The sequence below is a fragment of the Centrocercus urophasianus genome, unplaced genomic scaffold, assembly GCF_019232065.1.
Source record: "Centrocercus urophasianus isolate 14NV4802_14NV808 unplaced genomic scaffold, USGS_Curo_1.0 seq_11, whole genome shotgun sequence".
NCBI classification, from domain to species: Eukaryota; Metazoa; Chordata; class Aves; order Galliformes; family Phasianidae; genus Centrocercus; species Centrocercus urophasianus.
Genome location: NW_024884253.1, coordinates 70,392,190 through 70,419,865, shown reverse-complemented (window position 1 = coordinate 70,419,865; position 27,676 = coordinate 70,392,190). Strand labels below are relative to the sequence as shown.

Genomic DNA, 27,676 nt, shown 5'->3' with positions numbered 1-27,676 from the left:
ATGAGCGGCGCCGCGGGGAGCGGCGTTCCGCACGCCGGGGAGCCGCAGCGGGAGCCCGGCGTCCCGCTGGAGCTGCCGGCCGTCGCGGGAGAGGCGAGCGGGGATTCCTCGGCGGAGGGGGAGAGCGGCGGCTCCGGCGGCGAGGCGGGGGCGGCGGCCGACGAGGAGCCCGAGACCCGCTCGGTGTGTAGCAGCGAGAGCGGCAGCGGCAGCCACCCCGGCGGGGCCGGCCCCATCTGCAAGATCTGCTTCCAGGGCCCCGAGCAGGTGAGGCGGCACCTCGCGGAGCGAGCCCCGATCAGCACCGCGGACAGCGCCCGGCGCCTTCCGCCCGCTGCCCGGTGCCGCCCGCCGGCAGCGCTGCCCATTGGGTCCGCCAGCAGCGGCTGCTGAGCGGCGCGCCGTGCCGAGAGCTCGGGGCAGGGCGGGGAGCAGCGGTTTGCCGTGATCAGCTTATGCGCCGCTTGTCCTCTGGTCATCGCGTTCGCTGTCTCTCCCCTCAGAGACTTTAAGTATAGAAATTTCTCTGGTTCCTACTGTCCTTTAAAATTAGAGTGTTTGTTTGCAGATAACGCTAAAAAGGCGTCCAAGTGTCTTCACGGTCATTACATTACAGCAGAGGATCTGCAACTAGCAGTTTCTACCTGGTCTTTTAGTTTAGCTAAAAGAATCCTTCTAAGGAAATAAGCAAATAGCCAATTTGTAAAATGCTGAAATATATGAACTGTGAGGGAAGTGTTTAGTTAGATTACTTCTGGTCCTGCCTGATAGCTGGCTCTCTGATCAATATGAAACCCCACTCAAGGAACACGATTCCCTGTGATGACATCAGTTTCTTTCCTAGCAATGACTGGGGGAATACATTAAGCCACTTTTGGTACCATGTCATAGAATCATAGAATCATTAAGTCTGCAAAGATCACTAAGGTCATCTAGCCCAACTGTCAACCCATCACCACCATGCCCACCAAGTCATGTCCCTCAGTGCCGTGTCCACACGTTTCTTGAACACCTACGGAGGCAGTGACTCCACCACCTCACTGGGAGGTACTTATTTGAGGTACGCTACTGTTGGCTGATGCACAGTAATCTTTTTTTTTTTTTTCACATAGATTCACATGCATGCATAGATAGTTACCTTGCTCCGTACTTCCAGAAGCACTTACATCTTTTTAAGATGGGTTATCTGTTGAGGATTACCATGGTCAAGAATACATGCTTATTGTTTTGTGTATTGAAATTGGAGCCGATTCATAATCACAGAGGTGTAAATGCTTTTGTATTGAATACACACATGCACAAAATATTTCTGTACAATTCATGCTTTCGTGTTGCCTTTTCAGGGTGAATTGTTAAATCCTTGCCGCTGTGATGGGTCAGTACGATACACACATCAGCTTTGCCTGTTAAAGTGGATTAGTGAAAGAGGGTCATGGACCTGTGAACTCTGCTGTTACAGATACCATGTTATAGCAATTAAAATGAAGAAGCCTTGCCAGGTAATTTTTGTTAGTTTTCAAAAATATGCATTTCCAGTAATTTTTGAAAAACAAAATAGTGCTTTTATTTTAAATGTTTTGAAAAATTTGGTGAGAGAGTCCATATGCTTCACCATTTAGCACCAGCACACCCACTTGAGGTTAGGTTTTAAGAGCAGTTGTATACAAAAACATGCGGTCGTTTGATTCTGGTATGTTGTAGCTTTTATCTTGCCAGATAATTGGTCCTGAGAGATTGCTAAATCCTGTAATTAGATAAGTCATGTTGAGACACAGCAGAAAAATTTGGACTTCCCTGTTTGTCTTTCTAAACTTTAAAAATATTTTATATTTTGGCAAAGACTCAGTCAGAAGTTAATTTCATTCGTTCTTCTAGTTTGAGGTCCAAAAAAGTAAAACAAGTTGACTTTTCAGTCCTAGCACAGTCCAGAATAGAAGGATGGTCTTTAAGATTTGTCCACCAATGGCTGATTCAGAAACTGAAATGTGCCATAATGTTTTTTCACAGATACCTGCATCAGCAATGCAACATGCAGCTGGAAGTTGAAATGTTACGGTGGTAGCATGTTCAGGGAGAGGGAAGGGACAATTCAAAGCTTTGGGAGATCTGTTGGGAAGTCTTAACTCCACTTTGCATATCAGAATTCTTTAGAGACTTTAAATGCCACCCTAGAAATTGAATTTCATATATCTGAGGAACACATTTAGTAAGCTACTTCTATCTTTTTTTAATTTTTTTTTAGATTTTGATCTTATGAGTTCCTGAGGGCCAAAGCACTTGGGTAATTTATGAGTTTGAGAGGACCTTTATAGAAAAGGCATACTTGCATGGTAACAGCAGTTTTGTGTCAGTGATAAGCATTTGTGGATGTAGGATATCTGGAAAATTTGTGTACAGCCGTTCATACTAAGTACAAATTCTTTCAGAGCCACTTGTGACTTCAAGGCTTTCTTTAATGAACCCACAAAAGGAATTTTTTATAAGCTTTTCTGAATAGAACCTAGATAATGTAAAAAAAAAAAAAAGTCATGGATTTGTAAAAGCCTTCAGAAATTGAAGGTAGTAGATTTTGCTTCTACATCGACTTGTTAGTTTGGCAGCTCAGCATGATATTCTGTTTGATCCTATTGGCTTTTTAAAATCTTTATTTCCTGTATATTCACAGCAATTGTATCCTTTTTCCTAGCAAGATTTATATTGTTATAAACTGTTTGCAGTGATAGTCCCTGGAAACAGTACGTTAACGGCGAGGGCATGGAGCAGTTTCCTGCAAGCTGGCAACTGGTACAATTTGAGATCCCCAAAGGTAGCCTTAGTATCTGCAGATATAACATAACTTACGAGAGGCTCTGGAACAGAGGCAGAGGCCAAGTGAGATACTAGGGTATATATGAAATATTTTTGGACCTGTGCAAAACAGAAGAAGAGAGTTTCAGTGGATAACAGCAACATTTGGCCAAGCTAAGAGAGAACAGAAACAACCTGAAGAGCAAAAAGATAATGTCATTCTTTTCATCAGTTATAGCAGTTTTATTTTATTTATTTTTTTCGGAGCAGGGAACTAGATTCAGGTATCCTTTTTTATAGCTTGTAAGAATACCTGACTTGTTCTTGATGCTGTTTTTCTTTTTTATAGCAATGACTTATTTTTTTCATTATTCTTGACAAGACAGGGCACAAAAAGATTTCATGGAGCTGCATACTCAAATCCCAATTCCTGTTGCATTCCTAGGATCAGATTCCTGAAACTCAAAAGGTTTTATAACTCTTCAGAGGGACATCTGTGTATTTTGTTAAGGGCAATCAATCTTAATGTGCCCTCACCTCTCTTCCATAGTATTGACTATGACATTTTTAATAGCTGCCCTTGTTTAAGCTTTTGGACAGGTTCTGGATCATTTGCTTAACTACACTAAAGTCCTTTTTAAGGTAACTTTTAGGTCAGGTTTTATAAAAACCTAAAGGTCAGAGTTAGACCACTTCAATACAGAAATAGTTTACAACATCTTCATTGAAGTAGTGAATGCAGTTAGAAGTTCTGAAGCAAGCGTTACATTAGATACAGTATTTGCATAGGATTTGTTCACTGTCTCTACAGCTGCCAGTATGCTTCAGTCCATGCCTCAGAATTGTCTCTACCAGTCTTTTATGGATTACATCTGTGAAAACTGATCTTTCAAAGAGACAAAAGTGTTATCTACCAAAGTAACTTTTCCTCAACTAAATTGTCTATGCAAATTTACACCAGGTCCTCAGGTTTACTTTTATCTCAGTTATTTATGGAATGTCACAATGCTTACAAAGTAAATAAATTTTCTATGTTTTCATACAGAATATTGGAATATTTGTGGATATTCCACTTAAAATCTAACATTTTCCATGGTTTCTGTTGCTTCATGGCAGGGAAGGTAATCCCTAAGGGACCTCTTTGGAGGCAGTACTTTCAAGGAAAAGAATTTGCTGTGCTAAGTGACTATTTCCATAGATTTTTTTTCAGCACCACTTTGTATATTTCAGCGACTGTTACTTAATTCCATTTTAAGAAGCCAATAGTGGAAGCACACAGAATTTTCATACAGGACTAGGTCTTAAACAAACAAAAAATTAAATTAACCAATGGGCTAAGAGTGGAAGATGAGTGCATAAACAAATCGGTGACATCTGATATGACATTTCACAGAGAAATGCAGTTTGATCCCTTTTTTCAGCATTCTTCTCAGCATCATATCAAAGAACCATATTCAACCTTGGACTAATCCTTTAATGAATGCACTGTTCATGTTGCTGGTCTTAATTCTTATAGCAAAGAGGAATTTGTTCTAGTAATAGGGAAGGTTATATAAAGAAATCAGTAGCAAAAAAATACCCAAAATTATAAAAGGAGATGGAACAAATAGTAGCTTAGGCAGGGAATTTTGGATGTTTTTTGAGATAAAAAGAAAGGAGAAACTTCAAGAGTCTGACTTGAAAATTTAATCACTTAGAATTACATTATAGATTAATGAGTGGAAAGAAAGTACTAGTGGAAATAATGTTGATATTGGTTTGTTAGGCCTTACAATTTGTAAGGATTTCCTTCCTAAACAAAATATAAACATTGCTTTATTTTTTAGAGCTGCATAATTATTAAGCTGTTATTAAATTAGTTCACAAGGCTTGCAGTTAAATGTGAATATATATCTGCAGAACGTTCCTTTGTATGATTCAGAAATAATATTTAAAAGTGGAACACAGCCATACAAAGATTAGGAAAATATGCTTTGGTGCTAAAAACATCCCCTCTATAAAAGTTAGCAATAAATATATTTAGAGAATGGGATTCTTGTAGACTGTTACTGTAGTCTGTCATAAAGTTACAACTGTGTGAGATATTTAATATACTCTGCATTTGTGTTCATTAACATATTATGTTCTAGTACTTCAGATGAACTGGACTTGTTCCAAAATTGGTACAGCAAATTGGTTTGATAATTTAAAAGCTAATTGCACGGCATTTCATCACCTCTTTTCTGAAAGCAGTAAAACAATCAGTTATTTTAAAAAAGTAAATTCTTAATTGTTAGGTCTGATTTTTGAATACAGACCAAAAAATTGAGGGTGGTAGTCACTGTTATTTAAGCAAGTATGTAATTACTTGAGGTGGAATATGACGTATGAGTTCCGTGGCTCTTAGAGGCTTATAATGTGATTATTAATGTCTAAGATATTCAACATAAAAATTATGATGTTCAATAGTTTCAGTGAATTATAGGCTGAATCTTTCAAATTTTGTTGTTGTGAATAGTTCTCACTTAATCTGAATTATCAGATTAATTAGATGAAGGATTGTGTAGCAGAATGTAGGTATATGTGTGTGCTTTATAGTAAAAAATGCAGAAATTATTAAGTTCTTTAGATATTTAAATTTCGAGGCCAGTGTAGTAAATACAGTAAATGTGTAATAAAAGTTATCTCTAATGACTGTGCTCAGCTGTATCAAAGCATTTGTTTTTTGTAAGCCATAACTAAGAAAGGGAAAGGGTGAAGGCTCAAATCCCCATTTGTGCTTTTTAAACCATACCATGTTCTAACAATAATCTAGTATTAGTGCTATTACATTGCCTATAATGAAGATCCAAGAGGATACGTGGTGTTATTCACTGTATCTTGGACTATTTACAAAGCAGTTCAATTAAGAGAAAAAGAAAAAATCTGTGTGGATATATCAAAACTTGTCAAATAAGCCGTAGTCTCTAAACACTAACCGCTTTTAAATTTTGTTGTGTTTTTGGCATCTCAAATGGGATGACTCTTAAGAGGATTCCTGAGAAGAAAATAGGGTTTGCAGGCACCTTTTGAATGTGAAAGCAGCAAGGAAGGGATGTTAGAAAAAAATACTTGGCTGAGATAGGTATTACGAACTGAACAGAGGTGAGACTCAGTGTCTGAGTAATCATTAGAAGGTAATTAATACATCAGTAAAAGCCTGAAAGTACATCTTAACAATCAAATCTTTTTTTATTTGGTGTGATGGAGAAGAGAAGAACCCGTACAGGGGTGACAGAAGGGCAATAACATGGTCAAAGTAGAGGGCTTATGAAATTGTGTTTCAAGCAGTCTCATATTTGCTGAGAAAATTACATTTGTCAAGAGCTTAAAAGCTGTGTTACAGTAATTGAGACCTAAGATGATAATGATGATGAGAAATTAAATTTTTAAATATAGTTTTATATATGTAGTATAGAAAGTGCCATAGAAACATTGTGAACAGGAAGACCCAAATAGATATTTAAAAAGATATTAACTGGGTTACAGAACAGATTCATAGGTTGGAGAAAGGCTGGAACGTGAAAATTTTGAGATCCATATATACCACATATATTAGTTTTGAAAGGGAAGAGCAATCTGAAACAGAAAAGATTGGTCATTCAGCTTAGACAAAGTAGTTGTGTATTTCAAGCTCCTTGTTTTCCTAAGCACCTACTTTTAACCACTTCTAGGGAGAAGCTACTAGAGTAGGTGAAACTTTTGACTTGATACAAGCTGAGCAGTTCCAGTGACTTGTGGAAACTGCTGAACATCAGTAGCAATGATCTGAAAGTCATAATATAACAGAGAACAAAATGTAAGCAAATGGACTAATTCTGTCACGGTAATATCACAGTAATGATTTGGTAAGAATAAAGAAGAATTGATAACAAACACTGGATGTAGACCTAGGAGACAAGCTATTCTAAGCAAGGAATGGCTGTTTGTTTACTGTGAACACTGGGCCTTATTTGTAAGCCCAATGAAGAGAGATGATATTCATCTAAGAGGTCAGAGTGACAATCAGCATAGGAGCTGAAGCCATCAGGAAGGAACATGGGAAATTGTAAAAACAACACTGAAGATGAAAGGAGAGGCTGAAACTGAATGTTTTTAAGAGAACAGACAATAGAAGTTTGGTGGAAGGGAAGGAAGTTGATTTTGTACTAGAGAGTTCTATGAGAGAGCTGAAAGTAAAGAAGAGGGTAGATTTAGGTGAGAATCGTTAAAAATGGAAAATCGTATGTTTGAAAACTATAATTCAGCTCAGAAACTTGCATATTCCTATCTAGACAGGATTTTAGAGGTGTATGGTGAAAAAAACATGCTTACTTGATGGTTGGAATAACAGAAAATTGAAGTGGTAATCCAAAAGGTGTACTCAGTACTTGGGATATTGCTAGAATGATTGTAGTGTCACCAGCAAACTCTTGTGATTATCTTTCCTGATTCTCTATGTGCTCATACTTTGCTATTTGGGACATTTGGTCAAATTTGGCATCTTAACTGATAGGACATCTGTCATTCTTGTCGGAACATCAGCTACGGCATGCAGGGAGATAGACAAGCCACTCTGGTGCTTATGTCTGTTTATTTAAGATAGAGGATTTGCAGTAAAAAATAGGTTACACAAATAATTTTTAATTATAGCACAGAGAACAATTTTGTACTAATATGTAGATAATGATTTTAAACTTACCATAGCTAGCTCACTTGAGTTCTTGCCAGATCGGTCATTATTTTGAACTGTGCATTAAAATAATTGAATGCATACACAAAATAAGTACAGCATTCGGAAAAAAAAACAGAAACAAAAACAAAAAAAAAACCAGCACCAACAACAGGATAGTATTAAGGTGTGAGGATGTTCCCCTTCTATGTTATTCATTTACTTTATATTGCTCATAAGAAAAACCAATTGATTTCTTGTTGTATTCTTTGAATGCTTGCATAGTGTGGAAGAGCAATTAACATTATGCAGACTGCAAACTGTGCTTGAAAATATAAAGCACTAATTGCTCATGTCAACCTGATCCAATGATAATATACATATGTATACTTAAAGAGTGTTGTTATCTTGGTGTATTATGGAGTGAGTTAACTACTTTAAGGAAAAATAGTGGATTCTTTCATAACTAAAATTTTCATGGGGGAAAATGGCTAGCATTAGTCATGAAAGAATCTTGAATAAAAGTCACTACTGCAATTACAAGCATGAATTACACATCTCACTTAGAAAAATACTTAACAAATTTAAGGATAGCAAGGATGGGAATCCAGTTAGCCACATAAACATAGCTTCTGGCATTTTAAATGCTTAGGGTATCTAGGTAAACAGAAGGCCTAAGATAAGGTGTGAGACTTGCTAGTCAACTCAAAACAACTCAATTTCTTTGAGTTACTGTTTTTTGTCTTTTTTTCTTAATTATTCCTAATTGATTGGATATTTCCCAATATTTCTAGCCTAACATCGATGAAATTTATTTAGCAGTGAGAGGTATATAAGCTTTCCAAATATAAGTTTCTTTCTTTTTTCTCTAGTCCAGAATCCCGATCATTCATTTCTTTAATTCCCATCACCAGGGCTTAGTGAAAGAATGTTACAACCAATTATTATTATTATTTTTTTTTTCCCCAGCAGGCTTCTTCTAACTCTTAATAGATAAACTTGTTAATAAATGATAGTGTACTGCTTTTGTACTTCGTTTATGATTCTTTTGCTCATGCTTGCTTGGCAGCATAAGTAGCGTGGGCACCAAACATTGTCAAAATCTCCTTGCTTCTCTACCATTTATTCTGTGTCACCTGTGAAATGCTACTGTAGTTTTTTCCACAACAGAAATATATTGAAGGAATTTGGCTTTGTTGACTTCATTTTAAAACTTCCTTTTAATGTTTCTTGATTTTGAATTTTGTCAGTTTCCAATGAAGTCTTCAAAGCTTTATGTAAATAAGCAGTGGTACTGCTAACTGCTTTCTTATTCAGTTGGTGAGATAGCTTTTCAGACTATTGCACTCACATGTTTTATGATTTTTTGTCCCACACGCAGATTCAAATCTAGTGTTTGGTATTTGGACTGGAGACTCTTGTTATTTGTGCAGAATGTACAGAAGACAGTCCATCTCTTTTCATGCCAATAGTGCAACAGTGAAAGAATCATTTGACCTCAGTTCTTCTGAAGTGCTTGTCTGAGTCAGAGCACTCTCTCTGCATTGTGTTTTTCCTGCATGATTCTTTTCCCATAGGGTTCTTTGCTTTTTGTTGTTTAATTTATTTCATCTTTCCTCTTTATTTTCATTTTTGTATTTCTTCTCCAAGTCACGTTTGTTTACATTTCAATGAGGCCAGTGGAGAATGAGTCTTGGAGTTTTAGCTACACGGTTTTCTTTCCACTTAATAGCCTTTTTTCCCCTTTCTATATTGTTAGATATTTTTGTGGCAGTGTTTTCCCTCTAGGGCAGTATTAAACTTTGCCATTTCTGTGATGAGCACTGGTATTCCCAGCACTGGGATATACCATACTGATACCCACACAAACTAAATTATTGGAAGAAGGCCATATCGTAAGTTAAGGTCTTTTTTTTTTTTTTTTTTCCTCTCCTGGTCTTTTATGCCCAAACAACAAATAAAATTCCAAAAGTAATTCCTTAATTGTTTCAGACAGTCATGACCTTCACCATCAAGATAACATGCTTGCTAGCTTCATGCATATTTAGCAACTATGCTAACACTGGAAGAAGAGTCCTCTGAGCACGACAAAGATCTTGAAGAAGATAAATGCCATAACATTGTTATCCAGGAAACTGTATTCTGAGAAAATGAGAGTACACTTCCATATGCCTTCTCTTCTTTAATGCCAGGGAAGTTTCTTCTGCTCACTAGGGAAGAACGGTCAGGGAGAGTCTACTTCTTAATGGGACATTTTATATATCGCTAATGGCCATTATCTGAGCAGTCTGCAATTTACAATCTACTATACCTTGTGGTTACTTCCAGCACGTTGTGTTCCTTTGTGGATGACAAGATTCAGCATCTCAATTTCAGGGCTGCTGTTTCATAGGAGGAGAGCAATCTGACATATTTTGCTTGAAGGAATCATCATAACACAGTTGTTCACTGTATCTTGTCAGAATAACATTAATAGAATATAGGAGTCCTACATATGCAGTCTTTTCCTACATTTGCAACGTTGTTCTCCACAGAACCTCTTTTTTCAGAGGCCTCAAGAGTTATTTGAAACTCCAATCATTTAATATCACCTTCCGAAGAGGACACTTTGCTCATACTGAAATATACAATGATGACTTTAAATCCTCATAAGATTTAATAAAGAGAGTCTTTTTTCTTCAAGTGTCACTTACAGAGTATTGCATATCATCTCACTGCTTTCTGAAAACTTGCACCAAATAGTAATTTGATTAATTACTGATGTCATCTGATGTCTGTCAAAATTGAGGGGAAGATCTTCATTCATTATATGGCAAGGGAGCATCAAACGCTTATGAATTTCAAAAGTCTATTCTTTCTTTAGCTTTGGTTAAAAGATACAGAAATATGTAGACTAGCTAGAAAGGATGCCTGCTTCAGAGATTTTTCATTAGTAAGAGTTGATACAGTTACCAGGTACTTGAATGTGTTCAGAGATTTGTGGATTCACTAGAAGAGTTTATGACTATGGCGGTTTCAAAAACTCATCTATCCACTGGCTATTGTCTTCATACTTTTGTAGATCTTGTTATAAATGCCATAAATCTAGCCATGGCAATTAGGACCTATAAGATCTAAGAACTTCAGCCTTCTAGCCTAGATTATTTCTGAATAGATGCAGTTACTTTCAGATGTCTTGCTGTTTACAACATGACATAAGGGAATCTTTGTCTTTATTGCAGAACTGTCATGCATTAGCTCCTCATGATAATCTTGAGAAGGTTCCTTTCTTCCTTGTTTGGGTTCAGAAGTACAGGCACCAATTCTGTTCACTTAAAACTCATCTAGCATTTCCACGGTGCTATGTCTCTGAACTTGAATTAGCACATCTAAAGTGTGAATGTTATGCCGTGCCTTTGTCTCAGTGTCACCCTCTCCTACCTTTTAATCTTCTCCTAACTTCATTCATGAATTGACCAGACTAACCACAGATGAACCACAGTTGCCTCTGACTTACGAATTCCGAGGGCTGTGAACCTTGGTTATGACACTGAACTTGTCACTCTGTACTCCCCTCAGTAACTGCACTGATTACCACCTTTCCAAGTTTATAAAAGAAGTCAGAAAGATTCTTGGGATAGAAATCTCATTTAGCAGAAGTTAAACTGTCTTTTTTCTTTCCGGTAATCAAAAGTCTAATAACATTTTCTTTCAGGGAGGAGGGTATTATAGAGTACATTTCATGATATGAAAAGGAAAATGACTTTAGAAAGTTAAATAGGTTACAAGCTTAAATTCACCTGTTAATTTGCATTGTTCTAAAAGAGTAATTAATCTGCAACTCTCATGTTTATTTTCATGAATAAATCAAAACACTTTCTGAAAAGTATGTGCTATGCTTGATTGTACTGTATGGTCTGTCTGTGGCATTCAACATCTCTGGGGGCATTAAGAGTCCCCTAGTGGCAGCTGCTTGACTGCCTACTGGAGAATTCTACCACTGGATTCAGTTGGCATCTTAGCTGAGAGGCTGGGCCATGAGTAAGCATTCTAAAAGCTACTCCTCCATTAGAAGCTTTCCAAGGCTTGTTTTCATAGTCACAAAAAACACAACAACCTTTACCTTGTGGTGTTAGGGCTGCTTAATCATTTCCAGTTCCCCTTCTAGAGAAATGATTAATTCCTTTTCCCATGACCTTTTCTTGGAATCTTTTCTGTGCTAAGGCTAGCATTGTAGAACTGGTCCTCTTCAGCAGAGCACAACAAAAGATGTCTGGTGTCAGCGTCAGAATTGTGTCCATTTAGGGTAGTATGGTTAGGTTGCAGTTGGACTTCATGATCTTTAAGGTCTTTCCCAACCTGAGCAATTCTGTGGTTCTATTATTCTATTTTCCTGATTTTTTTTCCCATACATTTGGGATATTAGGTCACAGCCAACATTCTCCACTTCAGAACTGCATGATAGATAAGTTAGTAACAGTCAACCAAATCTGCATGACTGAGCAAACCTCCTTGAAGAATATTAGCTTCTCCCCGTACTAGATGTCGGAGCCAGTTATCTCTTTCATTCTTTGAGCCATAAGATCTTATACTAACTGTTTCACAATGCATATGATGTGTGTTCCTTTAGCTCTGTCTTCATTTATCACTTTTAGGTGCTCTGCGCTTTCTTAGTTTACAGTCGTGATGTTTCTGAGAGACTTGTGAGTTTTGTTCTTATGAAAGAAGCAGTAGTGGAAAGGAATCTATATTGTTACTGATAAGGATCTATATTGTTACTGATAAACTTGTGGTTTCATTGACTGAATTTTTCATCTAGATTTTATGGTTTCCTATGGCTATCACCCATGCCATAAAATAACTTCAACTGAAGTTCCTGACCAGGGCAATGCCAGATTTCTATCTGGCATGCTTTCTTTATCCATGTTTGAAGATATGAGTTGCTTACAAACTTTGAATATCAAGGGACTTTTGAAGATCTGCTTACCTGTTTCTGTCTGTTCCAGAGAGGTGAACAAGAGCATTCTACATAGAAAATTTTTTGAAGTGTCTCAGGACATTTCAAATTTTTCAAGTTGTCTAAGGACTTCCCATAGGATCACTGGAGTATTTCTCAAAGAGCAACCTAAACAAACATCAAGTCCTATTGTTAATATTGTTAAGGACTCATGCAATATAGCCGATTTTAAGGTAGAACAGCTGATGTGAAAAGAAGACCAACACCTTTGCCATATATGACTATTCAATTTAAAGAGGGGACTGCTGTCCAGAGAGACAACCAAAATACATACCGACACATACTTGAAAAATAATTTGCAGTAGTTCTAACTAACTACACAGTAATTCGTTGATACAAGTATTTTCTTTGTGTATAGCTTGTTACGTACCGTTCTTTCTCTTAGGTGCATCTTGATTTGAGAGAAAATAAGGGTATTTTTATGTATGTATTTATTTATACTGGAAGGGATGTACATAGGTTATGTATGAGTCATATAACCACTGTTAGACCAAGAGCAATTTATAGTTTAAAGGCTACCAAGCACAGCAGTATGAATTGGATATAACAGTTTTATTATTATGACCATTGCTTCTTGTAGTGTTATGAATGTTGATGCACAGTAAGCAAGAAAGCTGTGTATTTCCAGTGGCCAGCCCAAACTATTAGAAAAAAAACTGATTGCTAATTCAAACAATATACCTACCAGCTTGAGGCCATGATTATGTAGTAATACCTAAAAAACTTACTAAGACGATTGATTTTTAAAATATTAATGCTTATTAAATTAGAATTGATAGTAATAATTATTGCTGCTAGAAATTGTAAAATGCATACATCGTACTAATAGGTATAAAAAGATGCACAATGCATCAATGATTATATCATGTTTTAGATATTGTGTATGATGTATAATAATTAAAACAAAAGGAAGCATAATAAATGAATTTTTCTATTTGGCCAAATTTTCAAGCAATATGCTGCTTACTATATTAATTTGCGTAGTCTGAAGTCATCTAATTATGACTGTTGTCTTCAAGTGAAGATTTATTGCAAATGTAATTGATTACACAGTCAATCTAATTGATTTGTCAATCTGGTACATTAATCTCTAATTGAATTTTAAAGCAGGTTTTGCCAGATTTTGTGCAGGCCAGAACCTAGGATTGCCTTCTCCGTGATTACATAGTGGTTGATATTACACTGCCATATCTATTGTCCTACTTTTTAACCATTACCCAACATATATATATCTTGCTTAGGGATTAGGTGAGGCAACAACCTTAACTCTGAAGTGTTTTTTTTTTTTTTTTTTTTTTTACACTTTCCCTCAAAATCTGAGGTGCCCTTATTTTATATATCACAAAGAAACACAGTCTTCCCTCAAAGGTTTTCCTAGGGTCACATGAAAATGTTGATACAATTCTATGAATTACTCTTGGTTATGACTGAAAGGCCAAACAGCCTGAGCCCAATACTTACAGTCAGATGTTTTCTTATGAGGTACTTTTCACTACTGACACACGTAGTTGCCATAGAACAAAAGGCAGAAGACTGGATAGTGAACATCCTTCAAATTCTGTACCTAACAGATGCTAAAGAGCTGGTTTGTGCCAAAATTATTGAAAAGAGCCCAATTCTCAGCTGTGTATGTAGCTTCTTCAGGATGTAAAAGAATCCAGTGACAACAGATGAAGATGTATTACTTGATTTCTTGTCTTACGGACTTGAACAAACAAGATGAAGATGGTGGAAAGCACTAAAACTCTGCATACTTGAAACACGATCATATTTAACAAATTCTTGATCATGCTTATCCAGTCAAATTTGTTTGTACACCTACATTTTTTGTCTCTATCTCTATGGTTAACATCATTGTGTGTTAGGCCTAGATTGGAAAAATATATTAATACTTAGCATTTTAACTCTTGAAGTACTGATATGATATAAAAAATTCCTTGCAGTCATTTTCCAGCAAACTCAAAACTGAACTCTAGAATTCCCTACAATTCCCTAGAATTGTAAAGCATTTCTTCCACCTTCACATCATTTTTATCATTCTTTTTCAGGAAAGACCATGGCCTCTTTGTCAGCATTCAGTACAGCTGAGGTAGACCAGTGTCAGAAATAGGTTTTCATGCTTTGTGCAGTATTAAAGTCACGTCCCTACTCAATCTTACAGAGGTGATACGAGTACAGGAATCAATTAAGTTGCTTTCTCTTTGGTTCAGCAAACTTGTGTGTCTGGTATATATGAATTGGAAGTATTCCAGTAAATGACTTTGAAAAGTCATTGCATATTCTGAACAATGTGTCAATATCAGCCATTAAAATAGCATCTTACAAGGTGGAAGTTTAAAATCTTGCTTTAACTCAGGTGAAGAATGGGTTTGAATGAAGGCCTTGCAAAAGGAAATGCATCAACCATTAGGATGTAGAATATTTTCAGGTTAAACCCTTTATCTTTCATCTTGTAATAAATATTTAATTATTCACATTGTCAAAAAGACAGAGAAATAGGAGCTAACACTCTTGGAAAGTCCAGTTAGCAGATGAAACATGAGTTTCAGTAAATGAACTGGAATTAATAGCTGAACACTTCAACACAGACAAGAAGGCACAAGCAAAAACAGTCAAGAACAGATGGTCCCTCTTTACACTGATAGGTGGTCAGGGCATTTTACAGGTGAGGCTTGTTCCCCCCCTGCTGAACAGTTTTTTCAAACATGTCCAAAGTATGAGTACTGTTTTCTAAGCAGACCAAGAAGTTGCATGCAAGTTGAATTATCTATATTCTTGACCTAAAAGCCTCCCATTGCTTGATAAGCACTTCCATATCACAAGCCATTCTGTCAGACTCTGCTGCTATCTGTCACACGGCAACAACATAGAATGCATTATTGGTGGGAAGGTTCAACCTCTTATCCCATACTACCAGCATCTGCCTCTGACATTGTAGGCCAGTATAAAAAAAAAAACAAAACAGGAGGCTGTATATTCAGTGAACATAAAGGTGCTATAATTATGAAATAAACCAGAGAGTTTGACAAAGCAGATTATAATAGCAAAAAGAGAATAGATAGGAAGCTTACTCACATCCTAGGCTTGCTATAAAACTCCTGAGGATGGATCTCCAGAAGAGATCCTTCCCTACTGACAGTCAGCTCTTAAATGGGTCTAGGAGAGGGGAGCCAGGCTCCACCCCTTCTGGCAGCACAGCTGAATTGCCTTCACCTGTGCTCCCATGGCTCACTCGTTGCTCGCCTCAGGTGATCAATCAGAGGTTCAGGCCATGATTCAGCAGTTCCCATACAGAGGCATTACTTTCAGAAAAGCCCTTGTAAAAATGGAAGCCTATGGTGAAAAGGGCATTTCAAATGTCTACATACATATACTCAATCCTATGCATTTTCTGTCCAAGTAGGTCAATAAGTTGATAATATCTCTGCATCTTAAATCACACAAATAATGTTATGTGCATACTGCAAAATGCATTAGAAAAATTATCTGATCATTTAGACTACAGTGAATACACATTTCAAAAATGATATATTGGACCTGAATCATTGAGTTTTTTTACTTCTTTAAGTTTTGTTCATAAACAGATCAAAATTCAGCAGAGATTATAAGCATGTTCAGAGAATTCAGAGCAGACTAGTTGGTATATTATTGTTCAGTACTATATCTAATTTAGGTTAATACCAACATGATAAAGTTGATGATGAACCAGTGTGCACACCTGTGCTATTCCTTACTATATTTTAAAATCACATTTTTATAATAACTCAGAACCTTAGTTGCATTGAATTCTAGATTACTACATGAATTCAAAAAAAGCGAAGGGAACCCACTGTTTATAATCACTTGCTTGAAAAACCCAACACTGAGTCAAAAATTAAGTAAGTGGTAAAGGTATATATACTCAAAAGATAATATTACCCTTCACAAACACAGAATAGTCCACGTGTGTCTTCATAGACTTATAGAATGGTTTGGTAGGAAGGAATGTAAAGATCGTCTATTTCCAACCCCCCTGCCACGGGCAAGGACATCTGCCAATAGACCATGCTGCTCAAAGACCCATCCCACATGGCCTCGAACACCTCCGAGAAAGTTTTCTGTTTCATCACCTGTTGCTAGTCTTCCTGAGTTGGTAGAACTATATGCAGAGGGATTACTCTCTGTCATCTAATCTGGCCAGCCATGAAGAATTTTCATATGTTCTTTATTAAGGATGTAAGAAAATCTGTAGTTTCACTGCAGACATTTTTCATATAAAGTATTTTGAGTCCAATTTCAGTCTCAATGAGTGCTTTTAAGATCACTTTTCTGCCATGCATTTTATGACAATCAACAGACTTTTATAAGGCACAATAAAAAAAAAGATAAGTTAGTATCGATTTATCATCGAAGATGATGAATCTTTGAATAGCTTATCAATTTTTATGTTAGTATATAACATGCGTATTTCTTCATTAACTTTATTCTTTAGCAATTAGCCCTTCAAAGCATTATGGTTCTTTCAACTTCTGGAAGTCTCTACCTGAAAAAATATGAAATTATGCAGTATTTGTCCTTAATTGAGCACTTATGGGAACAATGGTTTTGGGGTTAGAAACAGAACTGCAGGGTTCATTAAATGTATCAGACTCCCAAATGATTTATGAAAGGAAGAGCAGTGGTAAATAAAAGATTACCAAAGCCAAACATAATAAAGTGTCAGCAGAAGTGAGAGTATAGGGAATTCTCAAGGGATGAAAAAGCAGTGCTATATCAAAATCAGAAGTCTGGGTATGGCATAGTACCTCATAACATTACAGATATGATGGGGATCGATATCAAACGGGATACTATTTCACAGAAATTTAAAGGAGATTTTTTTTTTTTTTAAGAATCCATCTATGAAAAATTATTATTATTTTTGTCAGACACAAAATATTTAAAGTTTTCTTTTAATTTTGATTTTAAAGCAAAATGCCAGTTTGTATCAAAATACTTATTTTTTATGGTTGTACTTTATTGAAGCTTACAATAGGAAAGCTGCATAGAACTTTTCTGATTTGTTAAAACTTAGCTAAAAGAACTTAGTGTTTATGGGGATGTATAGTCAGCAAATGACAAAGACAAATTAGGAAGTCATAATTTATAATCTTGAGCAACTAACAGTTACAAAGCAAGTTTTATAAAGAAAATGTGCAATAATTTTATGAAATAATGGATTTAAATTATGACATACCAACAATGATACTTTCAATTTGAGATGTTAAATAATGCAGACTGTTAAATTCTAAATGCAATTTCTTTACTGCTGATTCTTTTATCACATTACTTTTGTGACCTCTTTATCATAAACAGTTACTTTAATACTAAAAGTTGAAGTGAACAGAACACATAGCAGGGCATGTAATAAGGTGAATGATCATAAGAAATCAAATAAGGCTTAACTGTCTTTGGTATTTAAACAGAAAAATTCTTCTATCCCTAAGCATTTATCAGAGTGGGCACTCACACACTGTAACTACACTTTGCATGAGACTTCAGACAGTAGAAAGCATTGCGACTACGACTGCCATTCCTCTTCATAAATTCTGTTATTAAATGCGGTGTAACCAAACAGTACAGTCCCATGTAGTTCCTTCTCATTGCCTGATGGCTAGTATTGTCTATGGCTAAGTAAAGAACTAAATCTTTGGAGCTTATTTACATACGAATAGTGCAATAACTATAGAATACCTTCTCTACGTGAAAAATATGCTTGTCTCAGTTCAATCTGCTTGCTCTTTATAATTCATACCTAAACACAATAAAAGCCAAAGGAAAAATGAAGCCATATATTTTCTGAGAGGCAATCTCAGACTAAGTTTCTAAAGCGAAATTGCTTGGGGGCAGAGGGCCAGGGAGAAGAAAGTTTCATTTCTGGTCGGTTAGACATCAGCATCATGCATAGCATTTTACAATCATACAATACTGACTACCCAACTGCTGTTAAAAAAGAATGCTTTTATAAACTAACAGAAAAAACTATTACCAGATGGGTAAAGAAGTAATAGAGCTGTTGATTCAGCAGATCTTTCTCTATTTGGTCCTTATTGCAACCCTGGAAGTGGGCAGATATTTTCAAAATTAGGAACAGAAGTGATGTCAGTCTAAAGATTTGGCACTATTATCTCTGGAGCAGATCATGGTGCTAGAGTGGGGATTCTGCCAAACTAATTCAGACAAATAATTGTCTATGAAAGACCACAGACATTAAGGGCAATCTAGGATGATTTTTTTTTTTTCTTGGCATGTTATGTTTTGCTTTTGTGACCTTTTATTTTAACAAAATTTTTCTTCTATTCATATCTTGACAAAATTCAGTAAGCATATTCTTTATATTAAAATCTTGTCACATCACAAATGTGAAGTATCTTACATACATACATTCCAGCCTTTCTAAGAAATGCAGACGTAGGTAATGTGCACTGGAAAGAAATCTGCATGTTACCTATGTTCAGGGCTCTTCCCAAGTCTTCAGATTGCCTCCATACCAAGCTATGGATGTCTCTTTGTACTGTTATCACTGGTTTATGCACAGAACCTCATCTCCGTTGGCATGCCAGGAGACAGCCAGGAGCTTCTTTGATGAGCAGCAGGAAAGTGGAAAATGGCTTTGGACTTGGAGGGGGATGGGATGGGAAGGAAAACTGTCACTTTCAACTTTTTATACTAACATAAAAAAAGACTAAGACTGGCTTCCCAACTTTCTTTGTATTCTGTTTGTTAGCATACAAATAAGAAGGGCTGAGTTCCGTTCCTAATTTTTTTTGTGCTTATGTATTCAAAATAGAAATAAACTAATAACTCTTCTGAAGTTCACAGCTAGATGGTGATGGTAGTGATGCTGGAGGAGATGGCGAAGCAACTATTAGTTTCACTTTTAGCTAAAGTGAAATAGGTAAAAAAGTTCTCTAAAATGCTAGTGTCAAAAATATTAGTAACATTTTATGAAGATATGTATAAATTTTAAAGTAATTTCTGATTTCAGGAACAAAGTGGAGTTGAATGTACAATCACAGAAAATAACATTTTTATCTTATACACCTTTGTTTCTCTTTTAGTGGCAAAGCATTACTATAACACTGGTTGAGAAAGTGCAGATGGTTGCTGTAATCCTAGGATCTCTGTTCTTAGTAGCAAGTGTGACTTGGCTTCTATGGTCAGCCTTCAGCCCCTATGCAGTATTGCAAAGAAAGGACAGCCTTTTTCAAACCTGCTATGGATTGTATGGTTTTATGGATCTAGTATGCATAGGTAAGCTCAAAAACTTAAAAAGCACAGACTGTGGTGTAAGACTGTGACTATCTATTTTTCTAATTGGTCACTCTAATTAATCACTCCAGTTCTTCTCCGATTTATTCTCAGCTGATACCAATATTGCTATTTACAGTGTTATTGATACTGCAAAGAGAAAAGAACAAAAGAGGCTTTACTCTCAGTCCGATCAAAGTACCTTAGTGATGGGAATAGGATCAGTTTCAAATACTTAAAAATACAGACAGCTAGCAAATTTCAGAAATTCTGAGTGATAAATGTTGGTGTTATCCCAATCTCTTATATGGGAATTGTGAAGGGCAGTGCTGAATTCTGCTCAATAAGGCTCAAGGAAACAGAATGATTCTCAATATCAAGACTTCTGCTTCAACCATAAAGCCATATTGTCTTTTACTGTCATTTCATTACTGTATCATAGAATCATAGAATCATAGAATGGCCTGGGTTGAGAAGGAACAATGATCGCCTAGTTTCAACCTCCCTGCTATGTGCAGGGTCACCAACCAACAGACCAGGCTGCCCAGAGCCACATCAAAATGGCTGACGGCCATTTCTATTTGTTTTGTAAATTTTATGAGAAGCCCACTCCAGAATATTTTTTGACAGATTTTCTTCTGTGAATCTGCTCCAAGAAGTGAACACAACTGAAATTTCCAACACTTTGGACCGATACTCAAAAAAAAAAAAAGCTCAGCTTCATGACCAGCTACATCCCTGTTCCTGCTGAGCACTCAAAGGCTTTTCCTTTTGTTAGAAAAAGAAAACAAAACAAAACCCCAGGTATAGACAAAAGGTGCTTCAGGCATTCTAAGCTTTTCAGTTGTATGGAATTCTACATGTTTGTTGTTTTGTTTTTTTTTTTTTTTTTTTTGTGCAAATTCCAAAAATTTACTTCGATAGGCACTGGATAGTTGGAACAACCAGTTATTTCTAACTATTTTAATTCTGTTTGAATATTGTTAAAACAACTAAATCAATCTAAAAACCAACAGGGAATGTCTGTGGATGAGCCAAAATACTAGTGAATTTATCTACATAAATAAACTATTATAAGGTGTGTGTTCAATAGACTGCTTCATGCAGTTAGGTAGCTGCCCTTTAAGTCAACCAGGTTCAAGCCACCTCCGGACTGGAAGTCTGACATGCCTTAAATCACACAGGCCTATCAGAGAAAATATATGAAAACTTTCATGTTGCTTGCTCTGAAACTGACTATAATTAAACATATTTGGACCCTGTTTTTTAATAATGCTTAAATTCAGTGCGCATATGACTTATCTGGAAATTCAGAAACAGAACTTAGGTCACTGAAAAATTCTGCTAATGCAGACATTCAGCCTACACAGTCTACATGTAATTTCAAGTAATCTGTATTCTGTGAGCTTGTAATACCAGGAATTCTTGTAGCTTTTCAAAATATTTATTAATATATTCAATTCTATTCAATTGTACCATAAAATGAGGAATTTTAGATTGATAGTTTTAATTTGAATTCTTTGAATAACGTTCTCTAATAGACAAATGTAATTATTATTTATGAATCACGTAAAAACACAATACTGCCAATTATGCTAATGAATTCCCAAAGACATTAATATATGCTTTTTACCACTGGATATCATATATAATCTCTTGTATCATAAAGCTTGCAATGCTTACAACCAGCTACTTCTCATTTAGTCTGTCCTCTGCTCTCATTTGTATTTAGTCATCCATGACATTCCCTCCGTTTGAGCTTAGTCTTACAAAGGATTTGCAAATACTCCCACTAAAATCTCTGTTTATTTCACTCACAAACTGTGCTTGCATATGAGTTTGCCTGTGCAGCACCTATTCCAAGACAAGTAGATGAGTTGCTGGTGGTACAATCAAGATTTAGTCTAGTTCATTGGAGTTATGCCTCTCTATACTGTTGCACAAACAATATTATTTTTTTGGCCGTTTGTGAAGTTTAAATAGCTGTACTTTCTGAAGTACTTTGTTGTTAGCATTTTAAAAGCAGTTTGCCCCAAAGTTTTGACATATTTACACATATTTATACTTTGAATACTTGTACATACTTGGCCTTCTACCCCTCTTCTGCTTCAACTTTTTTTTTTTTTTTTGTGCTGTTTTTTAGCTAGACACCATTTTCTTGGTTTTTTGTTTTTACCTCTTTGTTCAGTACTTTTTCTCAGCTTCATATTTTGTTCTCAGCCTCCCAACTTATTTCAGCCTCATTTTATTCTAGGCTTCCACCTTTCTTCAGCCTCCCATTACCTTTCAGCTTTTGTTCTTGCCTCCCACTACTCTTGGGCCTCCAATTTTTCTCAGCCTGTACTCATTCGTCTTGTATTTTTTTCTGACTTTGCACTGCTTTAGTTGATTTTTCCTTTGCCTCTACCTCCCTTTTGATCTCAGCAGCCCTTTTCACATTCAACCTTTTTCTCAGCCTTTACATTTTTCTCTGCTACCCATCCTTTCTTTTTCTCTCAACCTTTTTTAGCCTGGACACTTTAATTAATCTTTTATGGTTTTCTCAGCCTCACATCCCTTTTCAGCCTCAAGCCCTATTCCAGCTTCTCAGACTCCTACTTTGTCATAGCTCCCACTCCTTCTCAAACTCCACTTCTTCTCAAAATCTACCTATATCTCAGTTTCTCTCTCCACTTTTCTCTTATCCTCCCATGTTGTTTCAGTCTCCATTTTTTCTCACACTATTTTCTTAACCTCCCAACAATAGAGGATTTTACAGGATCTCCCACCCCCTTTTGGTCTCCTATCTCTTTTTTGCATCCCACCCTTTCTTTGGCCTCCACTTTTTTTCCAGCTTCCTTTTTCATTTTTATTTTTATTTTATCTATCTATCTATCTATCTATCTATCTATTTATTTTCAGCCTTCCAACACTTCTTGGCCACCTACTCATTTTTTTTGCCTCCACTTTTTTCAAGTACTTTTTTTTTTTTTTTTTTTGAGTTTTCCACTCTTTTCAAGCTTTCACTTTATTTCAGCCTCTACTTTTCCTTAGTCTCCCATCCCTTCACAGTGTTTGGTTTTCCACCTGTTTTCAGCATTCCCTCTTTCTCAAGCTCCATGTTTTCTTATGCCTGTCAAATTTTTTTTACAAGCCTTCCCACCCCTTTTGGTCTCCCACTACTGTTTTGGTATCTCACCCTTTTTTTGTCATCCCAACTCTTTTTTAAACCTCTTAATTGGACCTCCTACTCTTTTTTGTCTTCCTTCTTTTTTTTTTTTTTTCCCTCTAACTTTACTTTCAGCCTTCTACTCCATTTTTTGACCTCCATTTTTTTCAGTCTTTTATTTTTTCTCAATCTTTTTTTTTTCGTCTGCTCTCTGTTTTGTTCTGCTGCTCCTTTTTGACCTTCCACTCCTTTTCCAGCCTGCACTTCTTCTCAGACCATTTGTCTTTGACCTTTCCATGAAATAGTTCTCTTTCCAGCATTCTTTCATGCCTTTTTCTCTCCCACCATTGCAAATACCTAATAACATCCACAGATTCCCTTAGTTGCAAAACTGTACTAGCAGAGGTTTTTTTTATAATGGATACATCTAGCGACACACTATTTTTTCAGTCAGAAACAGGTTTTTTTCACATTTCTATTTAACTCTAAATAGTTGAGAAATAGTTAAATTACTCCTTTAAAATGGATGTTTCACTTTAATGCTTTGCCTATTTTTTTTATTTTTTATTTATTTTTTTTTTTTGTGAGTCTTGACAATTTTGTCCAGTGGGTGAAGGCTGTTTTTAAAAAGTGTCTTTAATTCCCCACTAAAAAATGTTTAGGCTTCTGGGATGATAATTCCTGAATGATTATAAGAGAAATGAATGTGATAAGTAAGACAGCACAGGAGCCTAATGCCACATCTGAACAACGACGTGTCCTTCTTGTAAAGGCATTCAGTATGAAAAAGCTCAAGTGTTCTGTGGTTCAGGATATGAAAGCCTTTGGACAGAGCAAATGAAAGAATCTCACAGTACTTTACAATGAACAAACAAAAAATGATATCCTCATAATCCTATTGTCTGGCTCCCATGACAGTCACTACGTTTTAGAAATAAATCCTGAAGATAAAGCCTTTTTGGAGCCTTAGCACATTTTGCCAGGTCTCTCATTCCCAAAACTCTGTTCCTTGTAGATGCCATTTGGACAGAATGTTGGAACAGCAAATAGCACTGAAATCTAACACTATTTCTTGGGATTGTCTAGGTCAGACAGAAGTATTCTGCTGATCTGTGATTTTTTCTTCTAGGACTGCGTATGTTCTCTGTGCTGTTGAAACTATGGGTTTTGGAACAAATTAGTATAATTCAGGGATTTATCCTTGTTTTTTCTTCTCTTGTATCCCCATTCACTGCTGTGAACCTCTTAAGAAAAAGAGTCAGTGTGATGCAGCTTCATTTTAGTGATTAACTAACCGCTTATATTCTGATCATCAGAACTTCTCTGTAACTGGAAAATTATATCCAGCATTTAAACCAGATTTCCCCTTCTTTATGGTCTCAGAACTTTTGGTGTAGAGAGGTGTTTTATCTTTTTTCTGCCCAAAAGTTTCTTTCAAAAGAGACAGGCTGTCTGCTAGCACTCTTCTGCCTCTTCTGTATAGATCCTTCTGAATTTGCAGTTTCATCAGATGGGAAATCAACCTTTTGAAGAGAAAAGTTAGGAAAGTGCTCTTTTTTTCCTTCAGCATTGCCAAATCAGTCAACTTTATTTCAAGCCATTCAATATTTGATCCTTTGTTACTTAGCTCTTTGAGAGCATATGTGAATAACAGCTTCCATTTTAAAGTAAATTTATCTTCCTTACCATTGTTGAGAAAAATCTGAAAATATAATTTCACTAAATAGGAAAAATTAGTTCTTTAAAATAAAACAGTTCTATGACTTTTCTGTCATAACTCTGGGGGGATGCTTTTGACTCTTTAGGTGTACCTCACGTACTTCACTGATCCTTCCTAATTTCTTCCTGATGCATTCTAAAATATGCTGTTTGGGCACCAGTGGAGAGCAGGTAGATATCTGAAATCTTTAGACTGGGGAAAAATAGGGTCAATCAATTTTGCTTCATTACAGTCTTGGGAGAAATTGGACTGAAGAGTATTATGATCCAGGAACAGGTAGAGGGGAACTACTATTATGCTCTTCTCATTCTGTAGGAAATGCAGCAGGAAAAAAAAAAAAGAAAAAGGAATTTTCATCACAGCAATAAAACCCTGGCTTATGTGGTTTGTAGACTTCGTATGTGATCAAAGATCATGTTGCCTGTATCAGATGCTTCAAGGAATTCTTGGTGACTTGAGAGGGCTACTACACCTGCTGTCATGTGTCCTGGAAGCAACCTCGCTTTTATCCACCTTTCAATGCAATAATCTTTAGAAATCTATTTGAATACGTGCTGTTATCTGAAAATCATTGCACCTGAATTGGAGGTTTGCTCCTCATATAAGTTCTTTTATCATCCTTCCTGCTTGTGCCATCTCTCTTTGAATGACTCTTTTCTGATATCAGTTAACTCTTAGTTATCTCTTATCCCTAAGAGACTTGGATGCTTGAATTACAAGTTTGTTGTGTAGCAACAGGTAATATATGATCTTTTTTGATAAACAAATGTAGCCTGTGGTGCAACAGAGGATGCTACAGACTTTGAAACGTATGGAAAAATTTTAAACAAGAAAGACATCAGACAACTAATAGATTGCAACATTACTCAGAACCATACAAACTGCCATGTCTGAGCAGAAGAAAAAACTAATAAGGCTGAAACTCAATGAACCCCACAAATTCATATTTGAAACATTCCTGCTTGAAGAATGTGCATATAAGTATAAATTAATAAAAGTATATGCACACCTATGACAAAAGAAGAATTTCATTTAAGTAAACAAATTTCTTGCACAGTTACAAAAGCCATGAGCCTACATGGAAGATCAGAAGCAGACTGGTCCATTCAGAACTTCAGATAAACTGTGTTTTCCTTAAAAGGACCATCTAAAAGATCTCTGGGGTTTCAGCAAAAAAGGTTGTGCTTTTGTCTGCTGAATTTTAAGAAGAAAGCCCATCATCCTCGCCATGCTCATCATAGTTAATCATAAGATGTAATTTCTTCCTTCTCCACTGAAGCAAGAAAGGAAAGTCATTATTCTTAGAGCTGTTCCAAGTTGTCTTAACTTTTCTGTGCTCCCAGGCTGAAATAAGAATGTAAAAACAGTACCATTTGTTTGTATTGCATTCAACAAAACACCGCTGAACAAATTTAAGATCGTTAGAGAAGGTCCAACTTAAAGATCTACTTAAACTGTTACAATTCTCAATAAATAATACTCACTCTTACATTGAACAAGGATAACACTAGCATGAACAATCAATTTCCAGATCTGCTGGTAAAGTTGATTGATAGTGTTTTACTTACACATAAATACTTTTTTTCAGTTAGGCATGCTCAGATAATTCCAGTATTCATTATGTTGAGCTTCTGTTCAGTACAATTTTATTCCCTACTAAGCAGGACTGGGAAATCTGTGTAATTTTTGGATTTTGTTTAAATATATGAAGGAAAAGTTTAAAATTGCAAAAAATATAGAAGTGCAGAATTTATGTGCATGCTCCCTTTTCCCCAGTCTTGAACATATGAATATTACATCGCACATGTTCAACTTATTTGAATTGTCAGTCGTAGTGGCTAGATCCATTACAGATTGGCATTATGAATTAAATCTGTATTTGCTCTCAAGATGATACCCTGTGACATTTTGTACAAAATAACGTCTTCTCTTCTTAATTTCAGGTCTCATAGTACATGAAGGTGCACCTGTTTATCGAGTGTTTAAGAGATGGAGGGCTGTGAATCTACACTGGGATGTGTTAAATTATGATAAAGCTACAGATATAGAAGAGAGCAATCGAGGAGAATCCTCAGCAGGAAGAACACTGTGGTTACCACTGACTGCATTTAGAAACAGAAATTTAGTTCACCCAACACAGTTAACCTCACTAAGATTTCAGTGTGGCTACGTATTGTTACATCTGTTCAACCGCATGAGACCTCAGGAAGATTCAGCAGAGGATAATGGCTCTGGGGAAGTAGTAATGAGAGTGACCTCAGTGTAAAGATTAAGCTCACTGTGCTACACAGATAAGAATAATATGCCCTGATGTTACAGGGGTTTGGAATGTAGCTACAATGAATGGTAAAACCATTAACACTTGAGAAAGAAAAAACAGAAAAAAAAACAAAAAAACACATTTTTTTAAAAAATTAATGCTTTTTATATGATCAGCTAAATCACAAATGCATTTTTCTGACAAAAAAAAAACAAAAAACCCACAACAAAAAACCAACACCCAACCTCTTGCTTTTTATATAGTCTGGTTTATTAAATTTTTTGTCAATTTGTTACATAAGGTGTATACAATTATAGTTTAATTCTTAGGTCTTTGAATGCTGAAGAAAGTCATTTTTAAGTAAAAAAATATATTTAAATGTATTTTCTTAAACACTGGCTTTAACCCACTGTTATTATTTTTCCCACTTTCATGAGGATTAAACTGAAGAGATTTGTTTCAAAAAGAAAAAAAAAATGTTGACACAAGTCAAGTACTCTTTCTTTTCTATCATTTTTTGTTGTCTGTAGCTTAGTTTGGGTTTGTGAAAGTAGGTGAGAGATATATTGTCTCTTGCCTTTAAGCAGGAAGTCCACCAGCTGTTCTTAGAACCAAGAGGGAAGATGCCAGCTCTTCTTTTAATGTCCCAGGGGGACATTAATGTCAGACAGACGTAAGATACAGACGGGAAGAGCGAGCAATTCCTCTCTGATGTCCAAGATCTGCAGACTACAGGAGCTGTTCCGATGCACAGACATCACACTGCATTCCAAACAGTGGTGCTGCATTTAGCAGCCTCTGAATTTCCAGCAGCACTCTTACTACAA

At 36.1% G+C, this 27,676-nt stretch overlaps 1 protein-coding gene across 1 annotated transcript; it reads left to right on the top strand.

Moving 5' to 3' along the window:
* On the top strand, positions 1-26,855 carry MARCHF11 (membrane associated ring-CH-type finger 11). The gene is made up of 4 exons (XM_042808852.1): positions 1-267; positions 1,344-1,499; positions 19,532-19,724; positions 26,533-26,855. Exons 1-4 carry the CDS (start codon positions 1-3, stop codon positions 26,853-26,855), a joined length of 939 nt encoding a protein of 312 aa, XP_042664786.1.
* Positions 26,856-27,676: the final 821 nt, after the last annotated feature.

Bases quoted from the DNA above. Each gene is read 5' to 3' on its own strand.
- MARCHF11 (XM_042808852.1), top strand. From the start codon at position 1: ATGAGCGGCGCCGCGGGGAGCGGCGTTCCGCACGCCGGGGAGCCGCAG. The intron at 268-1,343 runs GTGAGGCGGCAC...TTGCCTTTTCAG, and splicing joins GCTTCCAGGGCCCCGAGCAG to GGTGAATTGTTAAATCCTTG. The intron at 1,500-19,531 runs GTAATTTTTGTT...TTTCTCTTTTAG, and splicing joins AAATGAAGAAGCCTTGCCAG to TGGCAAAGCATTACTATAAC.